Source organism: Nelusetta ayraudi, unplaced genomic scaffold (genome assembly GCF_046127955.1).
Source record: "Nelusetta ayraudi isolate G7.1 ecotype Tasmania unplaced genomic scaffold, CSIRO-AGI_Nayr_v1 ptg000019l, whole genome shotgun sequence".
In the NCBI taxonomy this organism is placed as follows: domain Eukaryota; kingdom Metazoa; phylum Chordata; class Actinopteri; order Tetraodontiformes; family Monacanthidae; genus Nelusetta; species Nelusetta ayraudi.
This window is the reverse complement of record NW_027466069.1, coordinates 16,927-37,570: the sequence shown is the minus strand read 5'-3', so window position 1 is coordinate 37,570 and position 20,644 is coordinate 16,927. Positions and strand designations below refer to the sequence as shown.

At 50.2% G+C, this 20,644-nt stretch overlaps 2 protein-coding genes across 11 annotated transcripts; both read right to left on the bottom strand.

Moving 5' to 3' along the window:
* Positions 1-203: 203 nt before the first annotated feature.
* ggt7 (gamma-glutamyltransferase 7) lies at positions 204-10,592 on the bottom strand. Of its 5 annotated transcripts, none has more exons than XM_076026079.1 (16): positions 10,541-10,592; positions 8,826-9,071; positions 7,958-8,184; positions 7,151-7,302; positions 6,939-7,056; positions 6,707-6,774; positions 5,427-5,500; positions 5,153-5,346; positions 4,837-4,924; positions 4,218-4,345; positions 4,050-4,138; positions 3,573-3,725; positions 2,558-2,672; positions 2,320-2,457; positions 1,820-1,919; positions 204-1,743 (listed from the first exon to the last, which is right to left on the bottom strand). In XM_076026079.1, exons 2-16 carry the CDS (start codon positions 9,046-9,048, stop codon positions 1,571-1,573), a joined length of 2,040 nt encoding a protein of 679 aa, XP_075882194.1. In that variant the 5' UTR covers positions 9,049-9,071; positions 10,541-10,592; the 3' UTR covers positions 204-1,570. The 5 variants fall into 5 exon arrangements, with proteins under 5 accessions (XP_075882194.1, XP_075882191.1, XP_075882193.1 ...); XM_076026076.1 differs by lacking the exon at positions 10,541-10,592 and adding an exon at positions 9,842-10,188 and having other exon boundaries at positions 7,151-7,316; positions 7,958-8,127; XM_076026078.1 differs by lacking the exon at positions 10,541-10,592 and adding an exon at positions 9,883-10,016.
* Positions 10,593-11,265: 673 nt separating this feature from the next.
* On the bottom strand, positions 11,266-20,400 carry tp53inp2b (tumor protein p53 inducible nuclear protein 2b). 6 transcript variants are annotated; one of them, XM_076026074.1, is made up of 5 exons: positions 19,562-20,173; positions 16,288-16,668; positions 15,475-15,783; positions 15,240-15,396; positions 11,266-14,512 (listed from the first exon to the last, which is right to left on the bottom strand). In XM_076026074.1, exons 2-5 carry the CDS (start codon positions 16,409-16,411, stop codon positions 14,251-14,253), a joined length of 852 nt encoding a protein of 283 aa, XP_075882189.1. In that variant the 5' UTR covers positions 16,412-16,668; positions 19,562-20,173; the 3' UTR covers positions 11,266-14,250. The 6 variants fall into 6 exon arrangements, with proteins under 6 accessions (XP_075882189.1, XP_075882187.1, XP_075882188.1 ...); XM_076026072.1 differs by lacking the exon at positions 19,562-20,173 and adding an exon at positions 20,185-20,400 and having other exon boundaries at positions 15,240-15,783; XM_076026073.1 differs by having other exon boundaries at positions 15,240-15,780; positions 19,562-20,175.
* Positions 20,401-20,644: the final 244 nt, after the last annotated feature.

Here is a 20,644-nt window from a genome sequence, read left to right as displayed (position 1 = left end):
TGATTTATTAGCTAATTCAATTTGTCTGCAGTTTCCATGTCTTCCTGAATCAAGAGATTTTCAAACAATATTGCAGTTTATCTTCTCTCGTCTGTGATGTGTAACATGTGTATTTGAGAAGTAATAAATCAAAACCGATGTTTTGTCAGAAGACAATCTAATCTACACACACTTGCATGAAGAGAGGGACAGAAAATCCTGTGTCAGTTTCTATACTGGTTGAAACAGTGCTGATATTTATTTCAATCACATACAATGGCACATCCCATATTCAGCTTTGTGCAAAGATACACATTAAGGCAGAGTACTATATAGCACATGAAGCAAGCTTTAAATGTTATTGTGCACCAGTGTAAGGTTACGTTTGATCAGTCAGGCATCAACTACAACTGAAAAAAAGATAAAAGCTGTTCAAATGTTTGAAACTCCAATACACAAATAAAGAAAAACAATTTCACATCAACACAAAGCATGACAACCATTTACACAATGTACATTGTGTTCCTGTAACAGGATTAATGTTTAAATCCCAACAAATACTTACAGAAAAATCACCACATTGTACCAATACATCAATAATCAGATGAGTTCTATTATTAATGCAAGTACACATGCTCTAATGTAATAATGTAAACAACACGCTTTAAATTAAGTCTTAGTATATCACATCACATGACCACAATATTTTGAGGTGCACTGCTGTGAAATGAAAACTCATTGTGTTTGAAAAATCACACAAATGTCTTAAATCTGCCAGACTGTGCAAACTTGTTCAGTTAGGTGAGTTGAGTTGGTCACATGGTGCTGAAGAGCCCCGGACTGGTCCTACTGTTGCAGGCAAAGAGTAGAGGTGAGAGTGCGTCTGTGTGTCCAGAGTGAAGACAAGGCCAAGCTTTCCAAAGTCACCTTCATCGCATCAACTGCATTTGTTATTGGAACAGAAAATTCAGGTGGAAGAACAGAGGAGCAACGGGGCGGAGTCAATAAACTCGAGAGGACCAGGCGTCTTTCCAAACACCTCAGGGACTCTTTGTTGGAACGCACGCTCTTGGAGTAAATGAGCTTCCTTATGGATAAAGGTCATTAGAGATTCCCACTCTAGTATCAAAGTGCAAAGCATCTGTGTAGCGTTGAAGACCTGGAACTTGAGAGATTAAGAGATTAAAAGGAGATGCCACATCACATTTTCAAGAATGTTTTCAAAGGCATTGCAGTTACGTTTTGGTTTGGTTGTTCTTTTGATGCCCACTGGTTGAAGTCCATCTGTGGTTGGCGGTGAAGGACTTGGCCTGAAGCCTCAAACACTTCCTGCAGGGCCTACACTTGAACTGAATTTGTCATGAGGGACTGAGAGCGGACTCACTACCGTGAGATCCTTTGTCATTTTCATCATGTTAAGAATATAAGAAAAAAAAAAAAATCTATCAGATGATCCTTCATAGAGCCCCAAAAGGTAATGTCAGCTGATCTTCTGTCCACTTTTTCCTGTCCAAGGTTGAAAGAGTGAGCCTCTTAACTCACTGCACAGCTGGAGTCTTCCTTCTGCACAGCCGGGCAGAGGGCCGCTGCACTAGGGCGTCTTGGACAGAATCAGGGCGGAGGCATCCACACTCCGCGGGTCGTTGGTGCCAGTGATGAGGTCGTTGGTTCTTCGGGTGCCGTCCACCACTGACAGCAGCTCCAGTCGTTCCACCTTGTGACCTTTGGCCTGCAGCAGCTCCACATCCTCCTCGAGAAACTCAGCTGTCGCACAAAACAGACGGCAGGCTCAGCTTTTGCGCCAGTATTTGAATTTGGACTGTCACCACGAACGACTCACCATCGACCAGCAGGGTGTCTGGCTGCAGCTGTGGGTGAAGTCTCCCGAATGCCAAACTCTCACTCATGTTTATACGCAAGGACAAAACATTCAGCAGCACCTGGAAAGGGTTGGAAAACAGAACCTGTAGAACCTCTATAGAACTATTATAATTCAAATGGGAAAGATCTCTTTCTTTTCTTCAAAGGATATATTCAATGCAGAAAGGTCCACCAATAGCAATACAAACAGATGGAGACTTAAGGCTCATCAGGAGCCTAAGACAACTGATGAGCAACAACTGGCTAGAAGAGCAGTGCAGCTGAAAGGAGGAGTCGTACATGTGGACTGACAATATAATCAAAGGTTGATGAAGTCAATGATAGGTGAGGAAATGGCATCAGACGCTCCTCTCCCTCAGTGCAATGACAGTGGCTGCACGCGACACACGCAAGAGATGTCAGAAAACAAAGGACAAGTCAAAACAATGCTGGAGGTGTAACCAAATACAATCAGAGCACCTGTGTGATCGCACTGAGAGCTTTGTCTGCGTTGGACGATCCCACGGCCAGGTAGGTGCCGCACACGCCCAGAGCGGGCCTCACCGCCGTGGGCATCAGGAAGGACATCGGCCTCTTGCCACGCTGGATGCTGTTGTGCTGTGGGACAGAAAAAAAAACAAGTAGCTAAACTGAGCAGCTACAACAGCTCATGACAGAAAGAGAAACATGAGCTAAGGTGAAAACAACGACAACCTACTGGGTTTGGTGAGAAGTTTTCTGTTTTATTTGGCCAGGAGAAATCCAGGATCTGACTGTTGAGGAGAACTCCTGAGGGCGTCACGATGCCGCTGCCAAACGGTCTGTTCAGGGAGCTGAGGGACAGCAGAGCCACCAATCAGAGCCGCCAACCAGAGCCACCAATCAGAGCCACCAATCAGGACACTTCACGTGTTTATTAGTTTTGCTTCTTTTAATTTTCTTTCTATACTTCTATATTATACTTCATATTAAGGAATTGCTTGATAGCAGCTAGGAAGCCTTGTCAAATGTGCTCATTCAAAATAAATAAAATGTAAAAAAATATGTATATATACCTCTTCCTGTTTTCTTCTACCTGAAACGTACATAGGCTGTGTCTCAATTCAGGCTCTGCATCCTTTGAAGGAAGCGTCCTCCGTCTGAAGGAAGCATCCTCCAAGGACCCGGCCCAGAAGGACCGACCCAAACCCTGCCTCCCCGGTAACCACAAGGGACGGTCTAGCCTTGGGCGTATTTCCTGGTTGCGTCACCGCCGTTCCCTCCAGCTGGCCAACCCCGGAAGTGACGTTTTTATAGCATCAAGCTAACCATTGGTTCGCCATCTAACGATGGCGTTGGATGTTCAAATAAATAAAAACCCTGCGTTAAAAACTGAATATTTGATGTGAAATTTCAATACTTAAATTTATATGTCGTGTCTTTGCCAGTAGATGGCGCTAATTTCAGCTGACTTCCCAGGATCCCAGGATGCTTTGCGTGCTGCTGCAAAGCATCCTGGGATACAGAAGGAGGTGAAGGATAGTAGCGGCGCAGCCTTGGAATGGGCTAACAGTAGGACGCATTCCCAGTACGCATTTTGAGCGTCCTCAGGACTTTTGGGAATTGGGAGGAGCCTTCACGCAGTGCTGTGACGCAACTTCCTTTCAAATGCAGCCTTGGAAGGATGCAGAGCCTGAACTGAGACACAGCCACAGAAGTGTGCGGGAGCAATCGGGAAAAGAGAGGAAACTTGCCTCATGATGGACACGATGATGTCATCGGGGCCCATCACCATGACTTGTGCGGCAGTGGCGCCGCCCTGCAGGGAGAAGGTGGGGGTGTAATGGTCCGCAGGGAAGGCCTGAGTGTCGTTGATCATTTGACGAAGAGCCGAGGCCTCGGACTTACTGGGAGACAGGGGGTGACAGCAGCTGGGTCACACAAGGACTTGGAAATTCTCACAGTCTCCTTTACCTCTCAGAATATTCAAAGATTTCAAAGAGTTTTATTTGTCGCGTCACGTCACGCGGCAATGAAATGTTGTGTGTGTGACAGAACCCGACGTGATGGTGCCAGAAAGAATAAAGAAGGTGTAAAAGCAGAGCTTGAAAAGTATCAGGGTGTTTGAAGTGTTACGCAATATAATATAATATCATTAGTTCAGTAGATGAGTATTGTTACAGTGTATTATATAATCTAAGAGTGGAGGGCGGCGCTGTGAGGAGCTCTACCTCAGCATCTTGCTGACGATGTCTGACACGGACGAGTCGTGAGCAGGGTCTCCCAGCTCACTGGCCAGGCCCAGGGCTATCTTCACAGCCTGGGGGGACACACAGTTCATGGGTTGGTTAGAGAACACGGATACATTCTTGGATTGAAGCACTTTGTCTGTGCGGGACCTCTGCAATCCAGTGGTAGGTGCCGTTTCTGGACATGTGGCTGCTGATGTTGAAGCCCTCCAGGATGTTGAGCGCCGTGACCAAGGCCACGCCAGCGTGGGGGGCGGGGGCCGCCATCACATGGTGTCCTGCTCAAACACACCAGAACAAACAGACATGGAGAAGATTGTGGTCCGACGTGATGGAAGCACCTCAGGTATGAAGAGCCTCAGGAGAAGACAGAGGAGGAGGTCACTGCTCAAACACACTGGTGGTAAACCTGAGGCTAGCTAGTCTGTCACACACAGCCAAGTGTACATATGAACTAGAATACATAGAGGTTTTTAGCTAAAGAGCCCTCCAGCAGCTGCAAGGGAACTGAACTTTAGCAAGGGAGCAGCACTTCAGAACATCTAATTCTCCTCACAGTCCTTCTGTGAACAACTGCAGTCAAGGTGCTTCTGATGGTTGCAGCCAAAACACATTAGCTGCTGCTCATCAAGTCTATGCTGTTTGAATCAATACGAAGCCGCAGCACACTTTTCAATATCACGCGCAATGTAAAAACCTTTTACATTGTCCAGACTTGACTCAGTTTGGCCAGTGTGAGAAATAAAATCCTGAAAATGAACACATGTACCTTGGTAAGTGACCTCTGCTGGCTGCTGCAGGACACTGCTGTAGTTTGCAAAGTCCTCCTCCACCACCACGCCACCACTTGCTTGCACCTGTGGATGAAAGAGGCAAACTTGTGTTTCTAAGAGAGGCTGAGAGTCCACCTGCTCACACAGGAGCCCCATCAAACCCTGCACTTCAAACTGGGGCGTTTGAAACAATCGTATTTTACTGGCTACTCTTTCATTTCCACTTGCACCGCCCCAGGAGTTGCACTCTTGGGGTAGCGTGACTTTGTGCGTGTGGTGAAAGTCGTTCCCGTCCCCTCGTCGTTTCCTTACTGCTGCTGCCATCTCACGCGTGAGGTTTCCACCGTAGAAGGCCGAAATCCCCTGGTCTGCCACTGCGTCCAGGACGGCGGCCAAGTCCAGGCGCCTGCTGAGCAGGCCGGGCAGGGGGGGCTGGCCACCGGGGAGGAACAGGTCCCGGAAGGAGGCCGACACGTTGGCGGCCTTCACCTTGGCCAGAGCTTCAGCTGCAGGGCGGGGCCACAGCAGGCGGGTGAGAGCCGGCACCACAGCGCCACCACGTCACACTCCATCATACTTGGCTCACCCAGGTCATGAGTGACATTGAATCCCTCTCTGGCCACATCTGCAGCCAAGGTCACCACATCCTTCCAGGGCATTCTGGGGAATTCAAAAGTCCACATGCCACAAATTACACCACTTCAGCTGTGATCACAGTGCAGACAGCATCCAACTCATCCAACTCAATACAGTCGTGCACAGCAGTACAGCAGTTGACACCCGGATGTCGACGTCCGCTAGTCGGAAGCAGCGTAAAGCGCCAAGCGCTTAAATAGAGCAGAGAGTAGAGAAGCAGCGCCAGTGAGAGAGGGACAGCCAAGCCAAGGAGAACAGACGGTGCAGAAGAACTGACGGCATTAGAAGAACTGACGGCATTAGAAGAACTGACAGCATTAGAAGAACTGACAGCGCAGAAGAACCGACGGTGCAGACGAACAGACGGTGCAGAAGAACTGACGGTGCAGAAGAACAGACAGAGCAGAAGAACTGATGGCATTAGAAGAACTGACGGCGCAGAAGAACAGACGGTGCAGAAGAACAGACGGTGCAGAGCAAAGTTTAAAGACTATCAGTGGTCAAGGGCGCTCACGTTTTCACTGTAACTACCGCTGCCAATCAGCAGGTCCAAGAAGCGTGGACCTGCTGATTGGCCAGCGGTCGTGAGAGCAGCTTTCCACGACTCGAGGAAGCTCCAATCACACACTTCCCATTCTTACTGTTTGGCAATTTGTGAATTGCCACTGAGGCATGAATAAAAGCATTTCACAAAGATTGAAAAAAAGATGGATGGAAACCTTTGTATCATGCATGGCGAAGCACAAACTCCTCAAAAGAGATATTACTATTATTATTATTATTATTATTATTATTATTATTATTATTACTACTTCTATTGTTATACCAACGTTGGTTGTTCCTCAAGTCACGTGTGAAGCGGCTCTACTGCAGAGTGAATGCAGCCCAATTAGTGCAGCTAAATAAAGCCTGCGCACTGACAATGACTTTGCAGCCAGCTGGTGATGCTCACTTTGCCAGCTGCAAAACATTCAGGCTGAACTGAGCCACAGCTCATGAGTTCTTGGAAGCTGTTTCATTTAAAAAAGAACAACTTCCTCCATTTCACAAGGACGCTTGTACGCTCGCCCGCTCTGGTTATTTATTGCCTTTGATATCAGCTGATGCCTCAAAGGTTTTATGGAAAGCGGTTTGGCTCATCTGCTTCCTCGGGAGCCTCATAGCGCCGTACCACCGTGCTAAGATTAAAGCTGTAGGGGAGTTTATCTGGAAGGTGGACAGTGTGCGTACCTTCCGTAGAGCTGGTGGGCCTGATGCATCCCACTGAGCATGCCCGGAACTCCCACCAGCAGGCCAGGCTGAAGGGCATGAGGAGGTTAAGGAGGAGGAGGAGGAAGAGGAGGAGGAGCGTGGCGTCAATAACAACCACAGCCAGAGAAAATAAAAAGCTTGCTGCACTTCCTGCATCGTCATGCGGAGCCTGACTGTCCTGGGAATGTTGGCGACACAACTAATGTCTCACCTTCAGGTCCAAGTTTGTATACAGCATCTCCTCCTGCAGGACAGACGGCGCCGTCTCCCGGAAGTCGATGACCCGCGTCTCATTCTTGCGGCTGTTGTGCACCAACATGACTCCACCCCTCAAAGAATCAGATGGGAGCACACAGTGAGCTTTGGAGAGCCAGCGCTAGCATCTCCACAGCAGCCACAGCGACTCTTCCTCCACTCACTCACCCTCCCAGACCAGACGTGTGAGGATGGACGACTCCCAAGCAGAGAGCGGCGGCGATGGCGGCGTCCACGCTGGAGCCCAGTTTCCCCAGGACGTCCCGGCCCAGGGCGGTGCAGCGAGCCACGTCGGTCACCACTGCCCCCTGGTGGAACACCTGCCGACAAACACCTAGACCACATCAGCTGCGGTCGGCCTCCAGTCCAGCAGAGGGCGACGCTCCTGAAGACTCTGGTGCTGAAGTCTCAGGACCATCAGCAGTGCTTCCTCATCATCGAGTCGCTAAGAGCCAAACTCAGTCCAACAACACGAGCCCTCTTTCCATCACGTCTAGTCAACAAATGTTTTATTAATTATTGAACTGAACTGTGTGTCCTGCAATATAAAGGCCCAACATTATCTCTACAAATATATATATTCTAAAAATAATAATGTAAAAAAGGGAAACTGCCTCGGAAGCCGAGACCCAATCAAATCAGCTCCGTGACCCACTTTTGGGTCGCGACCCACCAGTTGAGAAACGCTGCCTTGAGGAACAGTGAGGTGGCACCAGCGTCATTTCAGGAAAACAAATGTTGATGTCCCACTGATGTATTCCTCTCCTCCACTGATTCTATCACTTCAACATATCCTCTGTGTTTCCAACATGTCCTCGGCACCTTCACTGTGGATCTCCTCCACATGCGTCTCCTGCCCTGCTGCCCTGGGCCCAGACTGCTGGACTGCTGAAACTCAGCTGCCCTGCTGGACACCAACACCAACAAACAAAACTAAACAGCAAAACACCGAAGACGGCCGCCCCCGTCCGTTACCTGTGGATCTCCAAAGTAGATCTGCATGATGAGAGCGACGGTGACGGCGGTGGCGAAGGTGAGGCAGGCGGTGACGATGACCGTCAGGCCGTCCCGCTGGCAAGCGCAGCCCTCCGTGAAGGGGTCGGCGGTGGTCTCCCGCAGGGACGCCACGTCGTTGCTGGCCAGATCTGAAGCAGAGGAGGGGAGACGTCGCAGCCGAGCCGTCTTCAGAAAGAGATCAGGGTCTGGAGAGACCAGCGGGGGGTGGGGGGTGGGGAAGGGTGGGGGGGAGGAGGAAGAGGGGAGGAAGGACAGGACCAGGAAGTCCAGTCACAACCAGTGCTCAGGAACATCAAGAGAGTGCATCAAGTGGCCGTGAAGAGAACAACCTCAGAGTGCAATAATCCCTCCGCACCAGGGGTCACCAGGGGTCACCAACAAGGCCTGAGCTGCGTCTAAAATTCACTTTGATCCAAGCTTGTGAAGTCATTTTATGATAAATATTGAGGTCATTAATGTGGTCAGTGTCTTCACAGAGATCAGCAGCATCAATGCTAATAATCAGCAGCATCAATGCTAATAATGATATAGAAGTGGGAAAGTTTGTTATTTCAGTAGAGTCTAGCAAACTGCTTGAAGGTCATGTGACTGTGTTGCTATGAGGGTCTCGGGTTAATGGGGGGGGGGGGGGTCCAGTGCGTGTTTTGCACACTGCTCAGGAGCCATGCAGTGCCTCAGCTTGAAAAAGGTTGGCAACCCCTGGTCTACACAACCCACGAGGCCACACCTATTTATCAGGTGACGCCAGGCGTGGGCACACCGACAAAAGGAATGAGCAAAGCAGGAATGTGGAGCAGACAGCAGGCGTGAGACCCGGCCGGCTCACCCGTGTCCTGCTCGCTCAGGACGTTGTCGTCGTCTTTGCTGCGCAACTTTGCGCCGTTGTCCACGGACATCATGTCGTCCTCGGGCAGCCTGGGGAAGCTGGTGATGCTCATGTAGTCGACGGGGGAGTAGGCACTGCCCAGGGTGGTCTCTGGGTTGGCCTCCTTGGTGGGCGCGCTGCCACTGGGACACCCGGCCATGATGTCCTGGGCTGAGCTGCTCATGGCCACCTGACCAGGAGCTGGGCCTGTGTGTGTGTGTTTTAGAGGTGTGTGTCAGGATGCTGCGTCATTATAGGCCTGGGCATATCTGATTAGAACACACACACACACACACACACACACACACACACACACACACACACACACACACACACACACACACACACACACACACACACACACACACACGCTACTGTCCCTTTAAGCAGCATTTGCGCTGACGGCTGTAAACACAGCGTTTGTTTGCAGTATGGCTCACAATAAGACAAAACAACTGTTTGCAATGAATGTAATGTGTTTGGGGATTAAAGCTAGAGTTTTTTTTTTTTTTAAAAAGGAGACAATAATCGCAGCTTCAGGATAAAAATATCAAAATCAATCAGACGGCGGTTGCGTGGTGGTGGTGGTGATGGATTTTCATTAATATCTCCTGCAGATACCACACATCCATGAAGATGACGTGACGAAGCTAGCAACAACAAACCATACGCGGCGGCTTTTATTTTGGACTCATTATTTCCTTAAAGCGACAGACACGCGCGTGGATCGCGACGGTCGGCCGCTCGGTCAAAAAACTCCGAAGAAAACATCGCCATTCGTCAAACTTAGCAACACACAAAGCAGCTCAACCACTCCCACAAATCTATAAAAACAACAACAACACACAAACCGATCGTTTTATTTTTGACAAAGCGAGCGGTTTGTACTCAAAGCGCGCGGCTATCGCGGTGACCTCGACACCGAGCGAGCGAGTGCGCGAGCGAGCAGCTTCATTAATGGAGCCCTCGTTCCTCACTGCAGTGCCACGGAGCTGAAGACGGCTACGGTGCTGCTTACCGCTGGTGCTGCTGTCGCGAGGCGAGCAAGAGAAGCAACGAACGTGGGAACGCAACGCCGAGTATCGTCCCTGTTGGCGGCGCTGTGGGTGTGGAGCAGCAGCGCAGGTGAGCCGGAGGAGGAGGAAGAGGAGGAGGAGGAGGAGGAAGAGGAGGAGGAAGCTGAGCTGCTCTTTAATCCACAGCACCGCCACATCGCTGCTGCTGCCGCTGCTGCTGCTGCTGCTCGGGCAGATTGTTAATTCGCCTCGCAACCGGCAGGACGGGTCAGAGAGGAGCCCGTGCAGCAGGACTAACCTGCCACAACACCCGCAACTGCCCGCATCACACCCGCCAAGCAGTGACAGGTGGACAGGTGGACAGGTGGAAGTGATTCCACTGTAGCTGGGACACTGAGCGTTGTTGGCAGATTCACCTGCTCGCAATAATAATAATAATAATAATAATAATAATAACAGCCTTTTTCTTCTCAAGGCCATTCCTATGTGCAGTGGAGTTCCACTGGTGTGTGTGAAGAAACTCAAGCCAGACCGGAGGCCCCAAGGTGTTTCCCAGGTGTTGCTGAAGCGGTCAGGCAGGTTACTGGGAGTCACGTGACGCTGCTCATCTTACAAATCCCCCGGCCCCTCCCAGGATTCCTCTTCATCAACAGCACTCACCTTCCTCCCCAGGTGCTCGCCTTGTCCTCACGTATGATCCATTCACAACAGTATTGTTTGTGTAGTCATACTCCCCTGTTCACCCCCACAGAAAGTAGTTCTAATGTGTGGCAATGAATCGCCGGTTCACCAATCAAATGCAAAGAAGTGACTGGCGTTTGCTCATTCGCATCAAGTCACTAAAGGTCAACATGGAATCAATGGCAGCAGCACGAGTGGCAGTGTGTTAGTGTGTCCTGCTACTTTAAAAATACCACACTCGTACTGCGCCTGACAGTACACAACCAGATTGTGTAGATTCACCTGTAGATAGATATAGATAGATAGATAGATAGATAGAGACTATCTATCTATCTATCTATCTATCTATCTGTACTGTCAACAGACAGGATGTTAGTGTGAACACGACATCCCAACAATAGACGGCCTTTTCGTCTTCCAAAGAGGACATTTTCCTTTTTAAGGGGACTGATGAAAATAAGCTCACATTGAGATTCCTCAGGAATGTGCCGCTGGTCTATGTGGGACACCTTTGAATTTTTCATTTGCAACAGATCAATTTCCTGTCAAGTGGCTTTGCAAATGCAGAGCCAGCAGCTTTGTTCTTGACTGGAGCGGCACCGTGGCTCCCGGCCCGCTCCCCCGGCGCCGAGGAGAGACAAACAGCGACGCAGCCGTCGCCCTCAAGCACCACGCAAAAAGAACGACACAAGATTCAGGTGTCAACCTGAGGATTTATTGTTGTTTTTGGCGGGTACCTGTCTTTTCTGAATGGATGCTGGAAAAACCCATCCGTTGATTTTTGCATAGGTCTTGCCCGTCAGTGGACAGACGTCCACTTTGAGGGGATGGAAATAAAACGGTTACATCACAAAACCATGCAGAAATAGTGAAAGGCACAATCACCATACCGTAGACAATCAGATACACCACATTGTTTTTTTATGTCTATATATTTTGTTCTGGTGACGGGAGGAGGGGGGGGGAGTGGGTTAATTAAGATGTTCTTAAGCTGCCATATCTCAGGGCACACAACATAATACATAAAGTGACTCCCCAGACATTCAATGCCTTTCAATTAAAACATCCTATTGTTGAACCACTGTTCTAGCAACTAGGTGGGAAAATACAAGCAACTTCTATTGTATATTTCATGACACATTTATTGTTTCCTCTCTGGATATAAACTCCCTGCTGCCTCATCCGTTAGCTGGAGGCTGAATACACTGCGCCGCCGGTGGCTCCCTCTCTCCCCACTGCTGGATAACTCTGAAACTCTTCAAACACACCTTCCAATAATCACACACTGCACAAGCAACACGCGTCATCGTTCCGTGACACTGGTGACAAAAACAAAACATAAGGGGGAAAAAAACAAAAACAAAAGACAGGCAGCGGTTTGACTCACATCTGCCGTCACTTTCACACCCAAATGAACAGAAGGAAAAACAGTCACTTGCACCGCACAGAGGAATCACAATTATAATAGCATCCTCCAAACAAACAAGACAAAATAATCAAATGTGTGTTGTTGTTGTTGTTTTTGGCATAAATTAACCTGTCCAAGAGAAATGTGACGTTTTCCCAAAGAGAAGAATGAAATGTGCTTCTTAGGTTGAAGTGATGAGAAATGAATCCCCGGACCATCAGCCAGCCCCTCACTCCTGAGTCTCTGCACTTCCCCCTCTAGGGGGCGCTGCTCCCCCCACGGCACCTCAACTCGGAGCCGAGTGCCAATTGAAGTCGGCTACTTTGACCATCGAGACGCCCTCTAGAGGCGATGAGGAGGCGGAGGGGATTCCCGTTCAGTACCACTGATACAACTTTGCGGACTCGAGTCCTGAGAGGCTTTGACGTCGAACCTTCAACATTATTTACAACAAATAAGTGAGCAATAATTGTGTCGTACGAAAGAGTTTCTAGTATTTATCGTGCCAGCGCGCCTTCCCACGCACAGCTGAGTCAGAACAGAAACAAAGTGGGGGGGAGGGAGAGATAAAAAATAGATCACAAAATACAAGCACACAGCACACCGCTAAAACTGGGACACACACGTTGTATGACAGTGCAAACTTACATCCATGTCTCAAATAATTTACAAACATTAGTTTACATTTCAGCACCATAGTTTACTATTGTTGTCCAATACATATCAGTAAGTTAGAGCTTTAAAGTGGGACAATGCTAGTGCTGCATGTGCTAGCACGGACAGACAGTCAGACAGACAGACAGACAGACAGACAGAGTCAGTCAGTCAGTCAGTCAGACAGACAGTCAGTCAGACAGTCAGTCAGTCAGTCAGTCAGTCAGTCAGTCAGACAGTCAGTGGTGGAAGCAGTTGATGTTAAAGCTTAATGGAGCAGGTAAACAAGGTGTTGGTTTTGGATGTGTTGGGGGGGGGGGTATGGGCGCCGGGGGGGGGGGACTCAACCCTCCCTGACTGAACAGACGCTGCTCACAGGGCCGCAGCCACGACAGGAAGTGTGGACACAGTGTGGTTGCTGCTAGATGGTTGATGGAGACTCAGCGACACCGTGATGAAGACGGCCGGTGCGCTGGGCACGGTACTTGACTGACTGACCACACCTAACATCATCTTCTTTGTAATATATTAATTTAAGTTGTTGCGTTACCAAAAGAATAAACAAACAAAACAAACAAAATGCCAGTGTACTTTTCCTGTTAGCTGAGACGGAGAGCCAGCAGTCAGCACCAGAGGACCGAGGCTGGGAAATAAAGAGTTGCACACCAATACCTGCACTCTGAAAGCCGCCACCCCTGTAACCCTCACACTAATTCACCACAACTGAGATTTAAATACAGTTACCAAAAGCTAATTATTATGTTTTAGTTTTGATCATATCCAAAGCAACATAGATTAAATATGGAGGGTTACACAACACTTCCCGAGAACCTTCTCACAACAGCTGAGTTGCTCTCTGTCTTCATCACAACTCTTCATTTCACTCTTCAGTCTGTTTCACTCTCTCTCTCTCTCTCCCTCCCTCCCTCCCTCTCTCGCCATCTTCTACTGGTTTTTACCAACCAATGAATGAGAGGAGAGAAACATCCCAACATTCACCAGAGATTGCGCTCTCCTGCTCACTGCTCACTGCTCACTGCTCACTGCTTCTCTCTCAAACAGAAAGACTTGCAGTGCTCGCTGCCTTGCCTCATTTCCACCAGCGACCTTGAAAAAGTAATCATTATCGCTGAATGCACCTGTGAATAAAATCGCTGACTCGCTTGCTGAACTCACGTCTCAGAGAAGAGTGAAAAGTACACGACGCTAAGACGGAAGATAAAGATCGATAACGCTTCAGTAAAATAATAAATTGTTGTTTTTCTAACATTTTTGTGGCTAGATTTAACCTTTTAAGATATTTTTCATAGACTTTTTCTTTTATTATTTTTTTTTTAGATTGTTTGGATACTGCAGAAGGCTAGAATTTAAATCTACATGGAATCTAGTGAGAGGGCTTGTTGAAGGCAGCAGGGCGGGGCAGAAACTAGCAGGAAGTCAGTCTGGGACACAGATACAAGAAAACAAGTCACTGCTTTCACTGGTAGTTGAATGCAGGCGGTAAAAAGCCAATAACAGTGTGGAAATGACAGCGAGACGAGTGAATGGAGCCGACGGAGTCTTGGTGGTGACCACACACACAACTAATGCCCTCAGTGTAAACGCCGCCCCCTGGCTACTGCCCTGCTCAGTGGCAGAGGTTGCGGTGGCTGGGCTGGTGCAGGAAGGAGTTGCGGGTGTGGCGGGTCGGCGCCACCTTCTCCCGGGTCAGGTTCTGCCGGTGCATGCGGTTGCGGCCCAGGTGGCGCCGCTCCATGCGGGCCTTGCTACGTTGGACCCGGGCCAGCTGGGTGACCTTGGCCAGAGCTCCGGCCTGGGCCGCGGGGCCGCGGGTCACCCTGCTGGGCATGGTGGCGCAGGCTGCAGGGGGCGCCGCAGGCTCGGGCACCCTGTTGGGAGGACGGGAGAACACACTGATGAAACAGGGTGGCACCATCGACCGTCACGGCCAAGCGGAGGCGTTCATGACATTCATCCAGAGCCTGGATCAGATCCAGGCTCTGGATGAATGTCATGAATGCAGGTTCTTGTGGAGAGACTGGGGACAGCATGGAGTACCAGGTGGAGGACCAGGTAGAGGACCAGGGTTACTCTCCCCTCTGCCTCCTCTCATTCAGGAGTTGCCAAAGTTTGTGTTAGCGTCTCATTGCTGATACCCAATACTGGCACTGGTATCAGCAGCGATACCCAATACTGGCACTGGTATCAGTACCGATACCCGATACTGGCACTGGTATCAGCAGCGATACTGGCACTGGTATCAGTAGTGATACTGGCACTGGTATCAGCACCAATACTGGCACTGGTATCGGTGCTGATACCCGATACTGGCACTGGTATCAGTAGTGATACTGGCACTGGTATCAGTACCGATACTGGCACTGGTATCGGTGCATCCCAACTAATATGAATGTGAGCATATTTAGTTCAGTCTGTTTTCAGTTGCTTGTCTCTTATCAAAAGTGTAAACATAAATATAACAACAAATGTATTGTTGTACATGTATTATTGTTGTGGTACCTTTCAGAACCTGGGCTTTCAGTGACTTGAGTGAGGAGGTCGAGTGAGTGTGTGTGTGAGTGTGTGTCAGAGTGCAGTGGTCCAGTGCGGCCTCACCTCACGCTGCCAGCCAGGCTGGCGGCCGCCTCCTCGCTCCCCACCACCGGGGGCAGGCTGCTGCTGCTGGACAGGGCGTTGGAGGAGACGTAGACGGACATGCTGGGGTGCTCGATGAGCAGGTCCTCCAGGGGGCCGGCCTCGGCTGCGGCGCCCTCTGCAGTGAAACAGGGGGGAGGGGTGACAAACCAGCTCTCATCCATGCAGCCCCGCCTACTGCCCCCCCCACACTCACTTCCGGAGCCTGGGGACACTGACACTGGGGTGGTGGGGGAGGGCGTGGCCGGGGGTCTGGCCCGCCTGGGGGGGGTCACGGGGGCAGCGGCCAAGTCTGACTCTGACGCCGCCGCCGCGCCGCTAGTCCGACCTCTGAGCCGTCGGCAGCGCTTGTGAGCGTGCGCGTGGGAGGGGCGGGGGGGCGGGACCTCAGTGCGGACTAGAGACTGGGTCTGATTGGAGGAGCTGCTGCTGCTGCTGCTGCTGGGGGGGGGTGGGAGGGCTCCCGACTCGTCCTCCTCCGCCTGCATGGTGCAGTCAGACTCTTCTGAGGAGCGCCACCGTGAGGACGCCACCACAGTGCACGCCATGGCAGGTGGGGGTGGAGGGTGGGGGGGAGGGTAAGGGGGGGTTGTAGAAAAGATGCAAAAAAATTGTTTGTTTGTTTGTTTTTCCATGCAGGACGAACGGGGCCCAATCGTATGAGGGGTCACATGCGCACACACACAACCAGTGTGGGTGGGGGTGGGGTGGGGTGGGGTGGGGGTGTTTGTAAAGAGAGTGGGGGGGGGGGGGGACAGAACATCATTAGTATGGTGACCATCTGAGGCTCCATTATGTCACTGACATAATGACTGTCTGACTCCTGCTATGTTAGTTTGCTTCCTGGACATTTCCTCCTAAACTCCCAAACTCCTAAACTCCCAAACTAACTCCTGCATTCCAGGTGTGGCCCAGCCACGGCGGCGAGCCCTGCTCTAGTGTGACTCCACCCCCCTGCTGACCGCTGGCCCTGCTGTGGCTCCCCCTGGTGTGGTTGCAGTGCACTCACCAGGCAGGTTGACGATCATCCATCCTTCCTCGTCGGCCTCGGTCACGCAGGGGTTGGGCCCCTTCAGCTCGGCCGCCACCTCCTCCACCTCCCCGAACAGCAGGTTGCTCAGACGCTGGAACATGGCCGCTGGCTGGGGTCTTCAAGTGCTCGCGACTCGGGGGCTTCTGTTCTTCTCAGAAGCTGTAGCTGCCGCTGTAAATGTGTACAAATCGCCGCTTTCTGTTTTATGCTCTGCTGTGAATTCCTTTGCTTTTCTCTCGATGTTTCAAACGGAGCCCTTTTGCTGGATCTCGTTTTTCTTTGACAAACGGATGTGGGTGGGCTTTCTGTGTGCTTTTTAGTGCAAAAGTAAGGTTTCACTTGGTTTGGAGCAAAGGCCTGCAGAGAGAGAGAGAGGAGACAGACAGAGGAGGAGAGGAGGGGTGGGTTACTGTCTGGGCTGAGAGAAGAGTGAGCGAGCGATTGACCAGTGAGCAACCATCAGTGACTGATGGTTTCTCTAAAGGTTACTACAGGGCACAGAGCAACAAGTCAGAACATGTCTGTGTATTCCTGCATCTCCCGCTGACTTTTCCTTTCAGAAGCAAACACTGTGTCATTACCGGTGCTTTAAGTTCCAGATGCAGTGCAACAACATTCTTGAGTTGGCACAGAGGTCAGTGAGTTTAAAGCCCTCTGAATGCAACACAATGCTCTGCTATTCTCTTCAAATGTCGATTTTTTTTTTGGGATAAGTATTCTTTGTTCTCCATCAGTTCCATCAGTCTCATTGCCCAATGTCAAACTGCAGCAGTTTGTCGCCACTGTGTCTGTAAGCTGTCAGCTGGTTCAAATGGGTAAGTTAAGAAAAGAATGAGAGTCATGAATTGAATCCAGTCGCTCAAGCTGAAGAACCAGAGCAACGCGTTTCACAAGACAAATTCCATCATTAACAGTGTGTGTAATTATGGGCCAACCCGTTTTAAAAAAAGCAAACAAAACAAAACAAAACAAAACAAAACAAAACAAAACAAAAGTGTCCTTTAACAAAATGTGATCCTGACAGAACCCAACAGGAACAGATTTTCTCAGAAATAAAGACTGCAGTTGACTATAGAGCCTTTGCCACCTTAAGCGGCCGCAGACTTCACGTCCACCACAGACTTTATTACAGAACACATTCAAATATATTTCAGATTTTGGGTTAACGTGTCTCATTCTTTCTACATGAACATACCTTCAAATTGTTAACTTCTTATTTTAGATGATGAATGTCATCATTTATGCGCGCGCACTCGGCTGCTCTGCGGACGCTGACCCTAACCTGTGGACGTGCGCTCTGAAGTTGGGTTCCAGTCTGGAGGGACGAGAAGATGTGCGCGGTTGCACACAGGGAGGCTGAGCGTCTGTTGCCCTTATTTGGAGAGAACTGGCAAGCCACTTCCTGTTTGGATTATTACTATTAATAATAATAAAATGATCTCCGTTTCTATGGCGCAGTAATTCTGAGTATGTTTTTGGAACAACGGCGTCTTAAAATGAGAAAGATGTGATGAGCAGGGGAATAAAATAAGGAAGATAAAAATCAATGTGACTATATTTGACAACAAAGTGCTCATCTGACCAAGGCATGGTGTGTGTGTGTGGTGGTGGTGGGGGTATTTCCAAGAATTTGGCAGTCAAAATGTGAATAAAAAGTGACATCATTGTCAGCAGCTGATGAGCCTGAGAGGCCTGCAGCCACTCAAGGTGTTGCTGCCTCCAGCAAGCAGACTGAAGATCTCTGCAAGTCGGCTTTTATCTTAACATTCATGTCCACAAAGTCAAATAAAATAAATAGATTCATTTCCCTGACGGCGAGGTAATGTTTGTTCACATCTACTACATGAATGGGAAAGGTTGACTTCCTGTCTGGTGTGACACAAAACCACAAACAACTTCTGTTTATCAAACCACGACGATAAAAAGTGTGGGGAGGAAAACACAACCGGTGCTGTGCGTAGCAGAGAGGAACTGCGCCCGCTTGTGTCCTCCAACGGCACTGCCGTACTGCAATTTGTTTCGTCACGCGCGATCGCTTTAACGACATTGTAAAAACTACACGGACGTCCTAATAAATAAATACATATTTTTTTTAAAATCCGCTGAATTATAAGATGTTTTTAAACTCAAATACAAAAACCAACTCGGAGGACAGTGGCGCCGGATGGGCGGGGACTATGTCATTAAAAACAAGATGCATGTGACGTCACTGCCACGTCACTGACACTGACACAGAGGCTCCAGTCTCTTGGGCGACCGGAGGCAGAAAAACAGCGGCGAAGGGACCTCGACTGCAAACATAACGGACATCAAAGATCGTGAACGCACTCGGACAGAGGTCGCTTCTCGATGAGCGCGTGAAAAAAAACAAACACCGTCCAGTCGCTGATGCCCGGTTTTTCTCGACGACTGTCGTCCGGACTCGGAGCGAAGGACGGAGGAACCTTCAGAGGAACCTTCAGAGGAACCTTCAGCTTCCAGCTGGTGCTGGACATCGGGACTGATGTGTAGTCACACGAAACACAACAAGGAGATGACAACTCTCTCCCTCTCTCTCTCTCTCTCTCTCTCTCTCTCTCTCTCTCTCTGTGTGTGTGTGTGTGTGTGTGTGTGTGTGTGTGTGTGTGTGTGGGGTGATCGGGTTAGACGTGTATTATCGTGTAAGCTGTCCAGCTGAAGGGTCACTGGAATGACAGTTGTGGCTCAGCTCTCTGAGGGAAGCGGCCACTGATAAAACAGTCTGACGCTGGTTTTTCCTTCCCCCGATTCATTTTTAGAGGTTATATTTAGACCCCCCCCCCAATCCCCGCCCCCCCCCCCCAGAGCCCCTCCCCTCCCTGCCAGAGATACACGGTCCGCCTCCCTGAAGAAAACATCAACATCCGCCATCGACTCCCAACATCAGCATTTTGGAACCGTTTTACGCAACAACCGTCGTCGAACCTGCGCGCTGTCACATTAAAGAAAGCAACACGACCGCAGCTGCCACGCGCATCCAGGCCGTCGAATCAGCGGCCGCTCTGCGGTGGTGGGATCCCCCAGCACCAGTCACACCATAATAATCATAGCGGGGTAGTAGACGACGTCGCAGCTTAAGGCTTTAGGGCTGGGATGGTGAACGGATGAGTTTCCGCAGGGCGACGGTCGATGACAGTCGACGGCTCGACGCTCGACAGATCAGGGCAAACAAAGCGGCAGGAGCAGGAGGAGGTCTGGAGGAGAGAGAGGAGGTGGAGAACAGCTTACCTGCCTTTGCAATGTGATTCAAGTTGTAAACGAGCTGTGACACACAGTAGAAAGGACGATTGGTAAAGCACAGCTTCAAGTCTTCAAGTGAGGTAGGTAAAAGCACCGGGGTAGAAAATAAAAGGCTTTCTTCGCAGAAGAAGGGCTTGGTGTAAAAATATGACACTGACGACCTCAGATCATAACATCATCAGCAGTTGCTCCTCCTCTCTCCTCTGCTGCTGCTCCTCGAGATGAAGGTTTCTCCTCCGCTGCAGGTTCCCCTCTTGTTTATTGCTGCCTCCAGCTGATCCTCGGATCAGAATGTAGAACGTACAAAACAGCTGATTGTGGGATCACAATACGCATGACTCCGCCCGTTTCCCCGCCCACCCCGAGCCAACCAGCCAATGTGAATATTACACAAGCCACAAGCCGGGCCAGTGGGAGGGACGCAGGGCGGGTGGGGGAGGAGCGAGGTAGGCGGCGACTCTTCCTCCTCTCAGCTGATCCCTGATCAGCCTCGCGCTCTCCGGGCCGGCCAGTGCGGGGCTCCGGCTGGAGGTGGAGGTGGGGGATGGTAAACCCAGGTCTGGCAACTCTCGTGCGGGTGTGTTGACAGTGAAAGTGTTCGGACTGTTAACTTGCCGATCGAGGCTGTTTCTCCTCCTCCAGCAGCAGCAGCAGCAGCAGCGGCAGCAGCGGCGGCAGCAGCGGCAGCAGCGGCAGCAGCAGCAGCAGCAGCAGCTCGCCTGTTGTGTAAAGCGACACTTTGAACCTGACGCTCTCTTATCGTTACATAATGTCTTCGGACAACCTTTGAAGTTCTGGCGGAGAGGCGGTTGCAACAGCACGCGGTATCTTTGCGGTCACATTCATTTGCCTTCAACCTCGTATGTAAATAGACCCTCCTCCTCCTCCCTCCCCCTCTCTCTGGACAGCCTGCTCTACACGTCCTGTGTAACGTCCCTCTGCGTGCCAATCAATCTGGATCAGCCAATCAGACGCGCCGTATCTGAATGCAGCATTTGATGAGCCAATGAGCTGCAGGGAGGTTTGAAGAGCGCTATTGGTCAGTTTTCACCCTGCATTCTGTGCAGCCCCGAGG